At 38.8% G+C, this 13,863-nt stretch overlaps 1 protein-coding gene across 1 annotated transcript in view; it reads left to right on the forward strand.

The window, feature by feature from the left end:
- LOC136875936 (anillin-like) overlaps nucleotides 1-13,863 on the forward strand; it is a 332,763-nt gene that overhangs the window by 106,323 nt on the left and 212,577 nt on the right. The window contains exons 6-7 of the mRNA XM_068228263.1: nucleotides 7,521-8,217; nucleotides 10,074-10,318. Coding sequence (XP_068084364.1) covers nucleotides 7,521-8,217; nucleotides 10,074-10,318 — 942 coding nt within the window. The remainder of the gene's footprint in view (nucleotides 1-7,520; nucleotides 8,218-10,073; nucleotides 10,319-13,863) is intronic.

Below are 13,863 nucleotides of genomic sequence, written 5' to 3' on the forward strand. Positions count from 1 at the left end.
TTCATTGTAAATTAATGTAAACCTATTCTTCAAAGTAGTTCTTTTCCTATATTACTCGGTACAATATACAGTATTCAAATATTTATAATATTGTAATAAAACTGATACGGATGAATATGTACTCCGAAAGTATTTACGGGGTCCGGGGTCCTGCAGCCTGTGCTGGTGCACGCGCCCCGAACTGCCTCAGCTAGCGACATTTACATGATCACTTTCCGGGCAATTTTCCAGGAAAATTACAAGACTGACGGAAATATGTTTCGGATAAAAAATATAAGTCAGGCGATTTTTTTATATTTTTCCCACAGACAAAATTTTATTGGCTGAAGAAATAAAAACTTGGCCGCTTACTGAAATTTTCAATACATGATTCTACGGATTTAAACTTACTCGTTCAAGATTTTTTCATAATTATTTAAAGTGGTTTATATGGAAAATAGTTATACCACTGGAATCAGCAGTCTTTTCTGAAGCTTGTGGTATAATTTGTCTCGAAACATTGTATGAAGTAACATCAGAAGCTTGAGAGAGAACAACTTACCTCGCGCTCCGAAATGATGTGTTCAGTTAGGCATTTCTTCGCCAGTTGCTACATAACCTTGGCAACAGCGTAATTTCTCTGACCCACCTAATTTCGTGGCCGCGACAATAGACATGACCTTATTCAATTCCTATGTTGTTTACCAAAATACACTACACTGATTTCAGAGCAGATGTAGCTGAAGGAATTACCAGCAGTGTCATTCTTCTAGAGAAGTGAATTTCAGGGAGACCTTCACTGACTGATGACCCTGTTAGGTTATAATCCAGGAACTGGGTTCATTTCCCTACTGCTATTCTGCTCACTGCAACAAATCAGTTCCACTCCAGAGCCTGTAATGGTGTGCACAAAACACACACACACACACACACACACACACACACACACAAAAAGAGCTGACATGAGGTGGTTGTGCCAAAAATATCAGGTTTCACTGCATTTAGGCTTTCCACTAACTTTTGAGCTAATGAGAAGAATGATAGGTTTTGATGTAGCATTGATTAATTCATAATATTTTGTATTTATGTATATTCAACTCTTTAATGCTCTTGTAAAACATTTATCATCGTGTGCAGTGTCACTGTATTTCCTTCATCCCACTCCCAGTGCAGTTTCAATGCAACAGATACGTAGGGCTTTTAATTGGTTAAACTCATAGAAAGCATTAAAGATCGTTGATCATATAATCTTAAGATTTCATTTTTTACCATTTTAAATGTTAAATTATGGTCTCTGACAAGTTTATCATTTCGTATTTTTACACAGCAGTACATCACAAGGGACTCTATGTGAATAGATATTTTTTAATTCATTTTTTGATGGTAGAGAATTAGCCTTTTGTTCCTTAGGCTCATGACTTAACTGATAGTCTAACAATACCTCAAATATTTATTTGTTAATTCTTGTAGCGACATGTTTCTTTTTTTTTCATTTACTGTCTTGTGAACAGTCTATCATTTAGCTACAGTGACTGCCTCTATGGAGAGTTATTGTTAGGTATTGTTAATTTTTTAGTTTGGAAATGGTGTCCAGAATTTGTTTTGCTGTAGTCCAGTTTGGATGATCTTGTTATAAAATGCAAGATTTTTGGCACAAATTTCAAGTGGAAATGATTGTAATTATTGCAAACGTAATATAGGGCACTAATATTGTATTTACGCGAATAATCCCTGCATATTAAAAAAAAAATTGAGGCACGAAATTGGGGTGCGGGTTTTATTTGCGCCAAGGTTGGCAACATGCTCCTGGTTCACATAGTTTCCGATGTTGGGTATACAGTTATGCTTTGTGTAACGGCAGTTGAAAGAAAATAGAAAATAACATAGACTTTTAATTCAATACTGCCTTAACATTAAAAACATAGTTATTTTACAGTGTAATTTAAATTTGAATTTTCTCGGCGTCGCCATAAAACGTGTCTTCTGGAACGTGCAGGGATAGCTTTCTGTGCTTTCACTCGCTTCTGTGTGCCTACAGTGTGTTTCATAGTTGCTAAGTTTGAGTGAATTCGTTATTCATTTGTATTCAGCACTTTACGGAAAGCCACAATATCACGTAGCAGGCAGTGTGCGGAGAAGCAGACTCCACAAACACTGGCGATGCCAACAGTTTGCGAAAACGCATGGCTCATAATTGTAATCAATTCATATGCACCGAATAATATTGCCAATGCCGATGAAACAGCTTTTTTTTAATACCGAGATCAAACAGACTAATGGTTTTTAAGGAGATGGAATCACTGTCCTATGTTGCAATATACACGGAAGCGAGAGACTTCCTCCCTTCGTCATAGGAATGTTCGATAAGCCATGATGTTTTAAGGGCATCGGATACTTTCCATGCAAGTACAAGGCATCCAAAATGCATATAGTACAGTAATCCAATGAATAAAGCACTTGCACAGGAGAGCCAGCATAGATTTCTCCTCGTCTTTGAATCATTAATTTTTTCTTTCGTTGCGTGAAGTTATGTTTCCAAGTGAGTTATCCAAGTGTATTATTCGAATACTGTACATGCACCATCTATAGCACTTGAAAGGTTTAAACTGTGAATCAATAGTAATTGCATGCAGTAACGGGCCTTAGAACATTTTGTGATGCGACAAGGGTTGGCCTTGCTGACTTATGAGTTGGTGGTTAATTTGAAATCACGTAATTCAAAATCACATTTTTGCGTCCTTGGACTTCGAAGTAACAAGGTTTTACTGTGTCGCTGGTGTGTCTGTTTCGCGTGTTTACATTGCACGAAAAGAAATATTCACCATTGGTCGTGTTACTATCAGAGTAAAAAGAGACCGCATGTGAGAAGTGTTTTAGACGTGGAGTGTGACGAATTTGTAAGTAATTTAGGAGAGGATTCTAGTGATGCAAGAGACAGAATCTTCCGATCTACAGCGAATCGAGCCTGTTGCAAGTTCAGGTTAATGAAATACTTGTCACATAAGAAGGCCTACTTGCTAATTTTCATTGCAAATATATTTTATAGCAGTGATAATGCATTTTTATTATCTCAAGATATGTTAGGCAAAGTAGCTATATCCGTCATATTCATATTTGTTTAAAGAAAACGTGGGACTCGGAGTGATATGTAATGTTTGTTTATGCCTTTGTTACCCTTTCAGTGGAAGGAATTTTAGTTTATTTACTTGTTTTTTTCCTTTTCAAAATGGACCATCCTAAAATTAGGGTGCAGGGATTATTCCCGTTAATGTGGTAATATAGTGCACATCAATAGACTTGTGGCACAGTTGAATCCCTCTTCCCTTCTCATCAAGCTCTCTGTCATAAAAATGATTAGTCTGTGATCTGGCCTATGGACTTGCAACCTGAATACACTATAGAATACTGTGCTGCATCTCTAGTCTACTATGATCTGCGTTCTGTCCAATAAATGTCATTCTAAATGAGAAGTCTGATCCTGATGTCTTACTACATGTACTTCGAAGGTTCAGAAAGACATAAAATGACTTGTTTATTTTACTCGTATTTCACACATTTCAAGATTTTAAACAAATTTTTATTACCGTATAATCTCGAATACCACCCGCTCTTTTTCCCACAAAATCTTGGTTCTAAATCTTGGGTGCGGGTCGTATTCAAGCCGTTCATTCTCGTAAATATTTACTACGTTTACATGGAGTATTGAAATAGATTTGAATATGGTTACCTTACTCAATATACCACATGTAAACTGGCGTTCAGGTCTTATTGTGTTTTAGTTGCCTTCTAGAAAACAAGATAGATTTGTTCTCAATATGGTTACTGTGGCATCTAAACGCAAAATGTAAGGTAATGAAATATGGTAAATCAAAGAATATGGGTAAATATGCTGTAAATATGAAAGCCGCTGCCTCAGATGCTTGATCGTCATTTGTTTCACAAGTGTTGCTGGCATGCTGGGTGCGCGAGTAGCTGATCTTGCGGGATATCGTACTTTGTGAGAGTCGAGACTGTTGGTTATGGAAGTCTGCCTCGCTCACATTCTAGTTCCGTATCTGTCCCGTGAAAGTACTGTCTCAATAGTAAGCGATGGATTCAAAACGGCATCTGCGGTCATCTACTGTGCGTGAGAAACTTAAAGTTGTAAGTGAAGCTGAAATACACGAAAGTTGTATCGTTGGCTGAAAGTACGATATTGATAAATCGCATATTCGTGAGTGGCAGAAGAATGAGAAGAAGGAAAACTTCTATAAAGTAACGGCGATCGCAGAGCGTTCTGCGGGTGGAGTACAGTGTTTCCGGAGATTGAGGAACGACTCCACAAATTTGTGATAGAAAAACGTGAGTTACGATATGGTGTTTCTAGTAAAATGTGTCAATCGAATGCACTAGAGATCTCAAAAGAATTCAAAACACAGGGTTTTACTGCAAGCCGCAGATGGATCCGAAACTTTTATCAGAGCAAAGGATTGTGCATTTGGAGAAGTACGTCTATTTCACAACGTCCCCCTGGGGCATATGAAGAAAAATTAACAGCCTTTCAGCGCCACGTTATTCATTTGTGGAAGCAAAATTCTTATTTGCTGTCGCAAATTGGGAATGCTGACCAGACACCTGTCTATTTTGAAATGCTGTTGGAAAATACAGTGGATACGAAGGGTTCTAAAAGTGTATTCATCAGAACGGTGGTAACGAAAAGCAACGATGCATGGTAATGTTGTGCGTGTTAGCGGATGGAACCAAACTCCCTCCTGATGTGGTTCTGAAAAGGAAAACTCTTCCGAAAGGAAACTTGCCATCCGGTGTTATTGTTAGAACACGAGTCCGGCTGGATGGTCAGTGCGTTAGTTGAGGACTGGGTGAAGTGCATTTGGCAACGTTGCCCGGGAACTTTGTTACAGAATCGAAACATGCTTGTGCTGGACAGTTACCAAGGACATACAACTGACGCCGTAAAAGATATGATGAGGAAAAGAAAAACCGATCTTGCGATAATTCCCGGAGGACTCACTTCTATTCTAGAGCCGTTGGATGTGTGCGTGAACCGGCCTTTCAAAACTGTAATGAAACAGTTGTACACCGAATGGATGTCTGATGGTGAGCACACATTAACACCAACTGGACAAGTAAAGCGGCCTAATGTGGGACTAATATGCAGCTGGATCAAGACCGCATGGGCGCATTCCCAATGATCTAGTGTACAAAAGCTTTAAGAAATGTGGAATTTCAAATTCAGTGGACAGTAGTGAGGACGATTATTTGTGGAAAGATGCCAGCGAGGAAAGTTCCTATGGTGAAACTTCTGATGACGACGGTGAATTGTGAATGATCTGAGTATTGGACCGATTTTATTTAAGATTTTTGTGATGATTTTATTAATTGCAAGCTGTTTGAATTTATGTTTGTGGTATATTTGAAGAAAATTAAATAGGTATGCAAGGTTTTTTTCCCCCCCCGTATTTTGCCGTCTCTAATTTAGGGTGCGGGTCTTATTCGGTGGCGGGTGGTATTCAGGATTATACGGTATCACCATGTTGCTGCATTAAGAATATCTTTGAGAGTTATTTTGAATGTCTGGATCTTGGAGTGAATAACCATAGAAAATCTAGGTCTGATTCCCTTAATGGTGGGAATGTACATTTTACTATCATTCGTTTAACAGTAGTTACCACTTTTTCTATTGTGAGTTCGCTCCCAGATTCTGTCTTCTCACTCTCTACCTCTATCATCTCATTTACTCCCCTTCTCATATTCAGGAGTTTTGCAAAGTAATCAATTTTTTCCGTATTTCTTCTGGTTGTGTTATTATCTGTCCTTTCCCTTTGACCTGCTTAGTATTGACTTTCTCTCTCCCTTCTTAAAAGTCCATATACGATCCTTTTACTGGTATACACATCCTCCTCCAACTCTTGTGTTAATCCTTCCCAACTTTTCTTCACTTATTACTTCCTTGTACCTACTCTTCATTTACTGATGATACTTCATTCTACTTCCATTTTATCCCTATTCCGTAATTGCCATGCCTTTTCTTATTTTGTACTGCATCCTTTACCCTCTCATTGCACCATGGGGGGGGGGGTATTTCACTGTTTTAGTTATTCTGCCACAGCCACACTGCACGACTTACGAATGCCTTCTTGAATATGCACTATTTCATTTTTACACTCTCCACCTCAGGTCCGGGTATGTGTTGTTTCAATTCATTTTGTATTTTTTGTTTTAATTCCCTATCTTTTAATTTCCATACCTTTATTTTTTTCTCTTATTTCTTTTTGTTACCACTACTCTGTGGTCTTCATTAAAGGCTACTTGTGATGGGGTTGTTACAGTTTGGCTACAGTTTGCCCTTTCCACCAAGAAGTAATCGCTTACTATCTTTATCCTTCTGTTTCCTCATTCATATCTTGCAATCTTTCTATTGTCCACATTTAACTAATTTCTCACACAAAAATCCACCAACTTTTCTCTCTATTCATTCCTCTTTCCATTTTCAAGAGGTCCAGCTTCTTCTTCCGTTCCTTTTCTGTCGCAACCTGCCATTGCATTAAAGTCTGTGACGGTCAGTTCCATATTCTTTATTTCTCTCTCAAGTGTGTCCAGGTATTTGTCCATATCATCGTTTCATCTATTCTGGAGTGCATACAGTTGCACAAAATCCTTTACTCCATTTTATGTCCTTAACTGTATCTCGATTATTATATTACTTACATGTCCACGTTATCTTCATACTAAATTTTTTTTTTTTTTTTTTTTTTTTTGTTTTTTTCTAGTGGCTTTACGTTGCACTGACACATATGTCTTATGGCGATGATGGGTTAGGAAAGACCTAGGTGTTGGAAGGAAGCGGCTGTGGCCTTAATTGCCTGGTGTGAAAATGGGCAGGGCTGCCGGCAGTTGGATTCAAACCCACTATCTCCTGGATGCAAAGCTCACAGCTGCGCGCCTCTAACCACACGGCCAACTCGCTCAGTCATACTCATCTAAGATCTTGTTGGTTACTATGCCCTGTCCATTCTTTGCCTTATGTCCTCTACTCCAGTAGAGACTGTATCCCTTCTTCAACTTCTTTCCTTTTCCTCTCCAGTTAATCTTAATCACATCGTAGCTACATTCTCCATCTCCGTAAAGTCAATCACCTCTTCTGACGTTTCAGTCAGTGATACGAGGTTGATAATTGCCACTTTCTTAATGTTCTCTATTGTTCACTTCCCACAGCTCCCCCTGCAAAAGAACTGTGCATCACTTCTAGGGAATTCCCTAGTCTTTTTCAAGGCTAGTTTAAAAGTGCAATTTTCATTTTTTAGTCTACTATGATGAGATGGCCACTCCCAAAGGGCAATTTTAATGCACTTGATTTATTCATCCTTTATTTTCTATCGATAGAGAATAGACTATTTGTGGAATGGTGAATGAATATTATGTGGTGGTGGTTCTTTTTCTTAAGACTAATTGTTGTACTATTTTTCTCTTTCTTATAAATATTGTTGTGCTTTTTGCTAGGGACAGCTACAACAGTGTCCCCCATCTGTCTGGTTTTACAGGAGGCCCAAGGATTTTCACGCACTGTATCTAATTCCCGTCTCGTATATGATTATTCCAAAAATTCTTCACAGGATAAGGAAGAGGCAACTTCCTCATCTACCGAGAATTCGTCTGTGCCTACAAAAGTGACTAGCCTCAAAGAGGAAGTGGAACCTTCTTCTCCAAAGAAATATTTACCTCAAAATACGGAGTGCAGTAAGAGAACGGGAAGTCCAGTAATGGGTACAACAGGTCTACGTAGCTCTTCCAGTCATTTAGCAAGTGTTGATGTTCAAGCATCAAGGAAAGGAGACAGTCAATGGAAACATGTTCCTCACATGGGTATAAGAAGTGCTACGAGCCCTCAAAAGTTTAATGCACATGGATCACCTAAGTCAGGATCAGTACTTAATAAAGCTTCTTTATTTGAAACAAGTCCTACAAAGAGATCTGGCAAAGATCCAGCAGAATTGTCTGTTTCGGAAAGGTTAGCTCTCTTCGAGCGCAATAAAGGTCAAGCACTGTTACCAAAAGCTCCATTCTCCATGCCAGTTCCTGCCAGATGCCTAGGAAATGTTAGTCCTAACAAGAAACCTGTTATAAATAAATCACCTGAAAGAGGAAGACTCCCTGAGAGATCATTTGTTGGTGGAATTAGAGGATACTTGTCAACTTCTCCAACCAAGCAGGAACCTGTGAAGGAATCCCCAAAGACACGTAAGTTTTGTTTATATTTTTAATATTTAAATCTTCATGCTAAAGAATATTGCCATAAGTTCTCATAAATATTTTTCTGTCTTTCAAGACATTCCTCTGTTTGGCAAAAAATAGAAGTGCTCCTATCTTTAGTATGTTTCTGATCATTTTCATATATATTTATGTAAAATTACCACTGTGCTACTCTGTTAAGAGGTAAAGCATTGCTGTTGTCACTGGCAGGTTAAGATTCCAGACTATCTACAGGGTCTCTCTTATAAACCCAGACCATCCAGTGGCGCTTCTACTCTGAGACCCAAGCAGCGTATGGCAGGTGCATGCTTAGTTCTTGACCTTGCAAGGAGCGTGCACGTATTCGACCTAGCATCAATACCCAGTCTGAATCTCAGCTGTTAACATGGTCAGACAGTTATCATTGCAACACCGTATTTTCATATGTAAAAGTCATTTTAATTTCATGTTGTCTCGACGGGGCACATTGCATTTGTTAAGCAATTTCATGCTCTTCATGTGCACAGATTCACGTAATTGTAAATAAATTTGAAACTTCTGGCTCACTGCTCAATGAAAAACTTGAGCACACACAAACAGTATTAAAAGAGGAAAGACTAGATGACATTGGTGTGAATCTTGAACGGTCGCCGATTAAATCACTCCCAACATTAGCACACGTGGGGGTTTCGGTTTCTTCTGCACACAGACCTACAAAGCTGTTACACATCAAACCATACAGGTTTACACGGGCCCATTGTTTAAAACCTGCTGATCCAGCCACAAGAATGAGATATTGAGAGTGGTATCTTGCATCATTGAATGATCGTTTATTCGACCCATGACTTGTGTTCTTTTCGGATGAGGACGGGTTTCATCTTAATAGTCGTGTGAACAGTTGTAACTATCACTATTGGTGTGCAGAAAATCCTAATGGTGTTTATGACATTCTGAGGGATGACACTTCCAGTAACTTCTATAAGTTAAGATTTCATATAAGATTGTATACACGCTTAACCCTTACACTGCTGTGCCCGAGATATCTCGTCGGCAACTTCAGTTATATTTCTAAAAAGGAAATATCTACCTTTGGAGTTTCTTTTGGTTTTCATACTTTGATGCAAGTGCGATAACAGCTATAACTTGAAAACAATAGTATCTCACTCATGGGTAACGAATGCAGAAATTGAGCTTTAATTATTATGGTTATTATGATTTTTTTTAATGATCATGATTATTATTATTATTATTATTATTATTATTATTATTATTATTATTATTTTACGATTATGGTTGTTGTTATTATTATTTTCATGTATAGCTATGAAGTGTGTGTCCTTCATTAAGCCACGTTTTATCCAAATAATTATTTTGTGACCATCTGGACAATAATTTCTAACTTCACGCTAATATTTCCTTCTCCATAACACAATACCTTCCCCATCCATTAGTAGAGGTTTATGTTCCTTTTTAACAATTAGATGCCTATGTCTTAGAAAAGCCTATACAGTGTAGTTAAACTGAAAGTGGGTAAAGAGTTACCATTATTCACACTGTGTAATACTTTGCATAATGTAAGTGGTTCATTCCAATAACAAAAAAATTGAATTTTTCTTCTAATTCCACTTCTTACGATATCATCATCGACCCTTTGAAATAGTTCACATTCCATTCGCAGCACTTTAAATTTGGTTTGAAAGAAATGTATTGATGTTTGTATACAATGATTTGTATTAAAGCTTTGAGGGAATTGAAAGTATCACTACATCAGAGAGGAACTCTCTTGCATGTTTAAATTTTCATTTTACATGGCACACGTTCTTTGTTTTTTGACATGAATTTTCAACTTAAAATTTATTTTACAGAAAATACTGCTCCAAATGTGGTGATGGCTCATCGCAAGTTATTTGAAAGTGGTACAGTGGCCAGTCATGACAGGTCTGTAAATCACAATTTGCAGTTAGAGCGTCAAAAAGATATGGAACTGTTGCTTAATAGATGGAACAAAAACAAGCAGATATCTTCTGAAGAAGGTAGAAAGGAAGTACCAGATTTAACAAATGCCTGTAAAGAGCAGGAAGCTACGAGCTCATTTCAGGTGCGTGCCAAAGTATGTATTAGTTTTACATCATACTTCAGATGTGGTTTTCATGGCTAACTAGTCATTGATTATGGAAGTATAAACTTTTAATTGAATGTTATAACTATTTTGTACTGAAATTTGTTTACGTTGTGATGTAATTATTACATTTGACGAATGGCTTCCAAGCATTATTTATATTTCTATGTATATTGTATGTCCCCAAACAATTAACCAGGAGAAGCAAGGTATACACTAATACACAAGACCTATTGAAAGGCACTGTTCATGTCCCTACTTTTCCTCTTACTAGCTGAAAAAACATTTTATCTCCTGTGAGGGTTCCTTGAAACTGGAGATAAGTAGAATTTCCGTGACAACGTGACTTACCAGTCATGGAGGCTGTAGGATGTACCCATTCTTCAAGGATATATACTAGAGCAAGTTTTGGTTGAAAATTCAGTCAGAAATATTCCATCTTGTTCCTTCTAGATAATGAATGCATTTTGGTACACCAAATCTGTCCAGTTTGCAAACATCTGTGATAACCCCTTCCACATTCTCGCTACTAAAAAATACATTTCGTTTTTCAATAATTTCCTTCAGCATCTGTACTGCCAAGTGGTTTTCTGTTCGTCTGTCCCCATTTGATACAGTCATGGACCATGTCAAAATGTAGATTTAAGTTCACCTAGTTGTGTAGCATGTCGGCCCGTTCTTTCTCAGCTTGTCACATGAGTCTCCTTCCATTGATTTCCAGTATATATACCATCTTTGTGGTCATATCGGGTTCTGTTCATAAGCGTATCATGATATCCAAAAGACATCATGGGGCTTCTTACAAAGGTGGATGTGGTTTGAATACCAGACAAGGCATGTGGAATTTTTGGGATGGGAGGTAATGTCCCTGAGGTTGATATTCTATGTGAAACTGCCGGTCGCATAGCTATGATCGTATCATTGAGTCATGTAGAATTACAAGCTTGCTATGCTTCCTGCTCACTGCACATGTCTGTACCTTAGTATTTGACTTTTGCAGATTTTCTTGGCAATTGTTTTCTTACGTCTTGTTTTGGAAAAGCACACCAACCTAGTGAGACATGTGGCTGGGTGAACACCAGTGGGGTAGACATTTGACCTGAGTTGGTCTTTCGTCTTTGGTCTTTTGTTTGGCAGTTGCAGATTGTTCATGTCACCTTTTTTCACTTTGTCCTGGCGGCATTGATCCTTATGTTCACCTGGCCTTCGTCAATAACCTAAGATATTTTAACTTCATCACTCAAAAGCAGGTTGTCCCTATCAGTTTGTATTTTTTCCATTCTTGTGTAGGCTGATGATATATTTGTTTGCTGGTGTTGAGATTCGGTCCAAGTAGTGCCAATCAGTCATTCCATATCCAAGTTTGCTGTCAAAGATTGAGCTTGCTTTTGGCAGCCAGCAAGATATCACAATAGAGAAGTGTCCGAGATATATTGATTGGTGTAGGTTTTCCATAAGTTTCCATCACGTGATGATGTTTGCTTATTGTAGTGGGTAAGTTACACTGATACTCTTTCAATGGCTTGGACGTAGCATCTTAGCACTGCATAAAGCTGTTGAAGTCAACTGGAAAGTTTGTCTGGGTCACCATTCTCTAGAGGTTCTGTCCAAATCCAGTCGTGTGATACGTGATCAGAGGCCTTCTTGAGGTCCAAAAGATTGAAATCGGAGGAGCCTCTTCTCTGTGCGTTTCTCTAGGAGCCATGCAATTGTGGTGTAATATTTTACATATCCAATCTGGTTTTTAGACATTTAGACAATTTTACTAATCTATTTGTCAGAAACACATTTGCAGACCATTATTGCTTAGCAGTTATTAGCACATTTGACAGATATTTCCTTATTGTTAACCAGTCTGTTGCAGTTCTACTGCAAGGTTACTGTGTCCAGTTGCTCAGTAGCTCTGCCTGCATTTTCTTTTTTAATGAGTCTGTTCATGTTTGTGGGTTACTGTAGTCACGTCCTAGTTCGTGAACCATGAGCAACGGCTGAGTGACCTAGTAAGTGGTCCTGAGAGTCGGGATACCAGTTGCTATGGAATGGGAGTGGGCATCTCGGACATATTCTGAGTCGTGGCCCTCCTTGTGCTCAGGCGGCAAGGACTATACAATCCACCGGTGGTCCATAACCTGTTAGAGGAGAGATCCTCACTTGGACTATGTGCAAGTAGGGTAGCATCCTGCTTCATGAATTTACCGAGCTCAGAACATTTTAAGCAAGCCTCGGACCTATGGGAGTAACGGAGTCCCACTCCCATTTGACAGGCGAGGGACTCCTTGGAAACAACTTGGCGAACGAAATGTAATTCGATGGGGAGCTATAAATATTAATGGGGTTATGGAAGAAAGAAAGTAGAACTGGCTGAGTCAGCAAAGAGGATGCATCTGGATGTGCTAGGAGTAAGTGATGTTCGGGTAAGGGGAGATAACGAGGAAGAGGCAGGAGATTATAAAGTGTACTTGACGGGTGTTAGAAAGGGAAGGGCAGAGTCTGGGATAGGGCTCTTTTATCAGGAATACCATTGCACGCAATATAGTTTCTGTTAGGCACGTAAATGAGCGAATTATGTGGGTAGATTTGTCAGTTGGAGGAATTAGGACTAGAATTGTGTCCGTGTATTCACCATGTGAGGGTGCAGATGAGGATGAAGTTGACAAGTTTTATGAAGCACTGAGTGACATCGTGGTCAGGGTCAACAGCAAGGATAGAATAGTGCTAATGGGCGATTTCAATGGGAGAGTTAGGAATAGAACTGAAGAATACGAAACGGTGATTGGTAAATGTGGGGAAGATATGGAAGCTAATGGGAATGGGAAGCGTTTGCTGGACTTCTGTGCTAGTATGGGTTTAGCTGTTACGAATACATTCTTCAAGCATAAGGCTATTCACCGCTACATGTGGGAGGCTAGGGGTACCAGATCCATAATAGACTATATCTTAACCGACTTCGAATTCAGGAAATCTGTTAGGAATGTATGAGTTTTCCGGGGATTTTTTGATGATGCAGACCACTATCTGATCTGTAGTGAACTAAGTATCTCTAGGCCTAGGGTAGAGAAAGTGAAATCTGTCTGCAAACGAATAAGGGTATAAAGTCTTCAGGATGAGGAAATTAGACAGAAGTACATGGATATGATTAGTGAGAAGTTTTGAAGAGTAGACAGTAAGCAGGTTCAGGATATAGAAAGTGAATGGGTGGCATACAGGGATGCTGTAGTAGAAACGGCAAGGGAATGCCTAGGAAGAACTGTGTGTAAAGATGGGAAAAGGCGAACAGCTTGGTGGAATGATGAAGTGAGAGCAGCTTGTAAACGTAAAAAGAAGGCTTATCAGAAATGGCTCCAAACAAGGGCAGAAGCAGACAGGGATTTGTATGTAGATGAAAGAAACAGAGCGAAACAAATAGTTGTTGAATCCAAAAAGAAGTCATGGGAAGATTTTGGTAACAACCTGGAAAGGCTAAGTCAAGCAGCAGGGAAACCTTTCTGGACAGTAATAAAGAATCTTAGGAAGGGAGGGAAAAAGGAAATGAACAG

The sequence above is a fragment of the Anabrus simplex genome, chromosome 6, assembly GCF_040414725.1.
Source record: "Anabrus simplex isolate iqAnaSimp1 chromosome 6, ASM4041472v1, whole genome shotgun sequence".
Taxonomy (NCBI): Eukaryota; Metazoa; Arthropoda; class Insecta; order Orthoptera; family Tettigoniidae; genus Anabrus; species Anabrus simplex.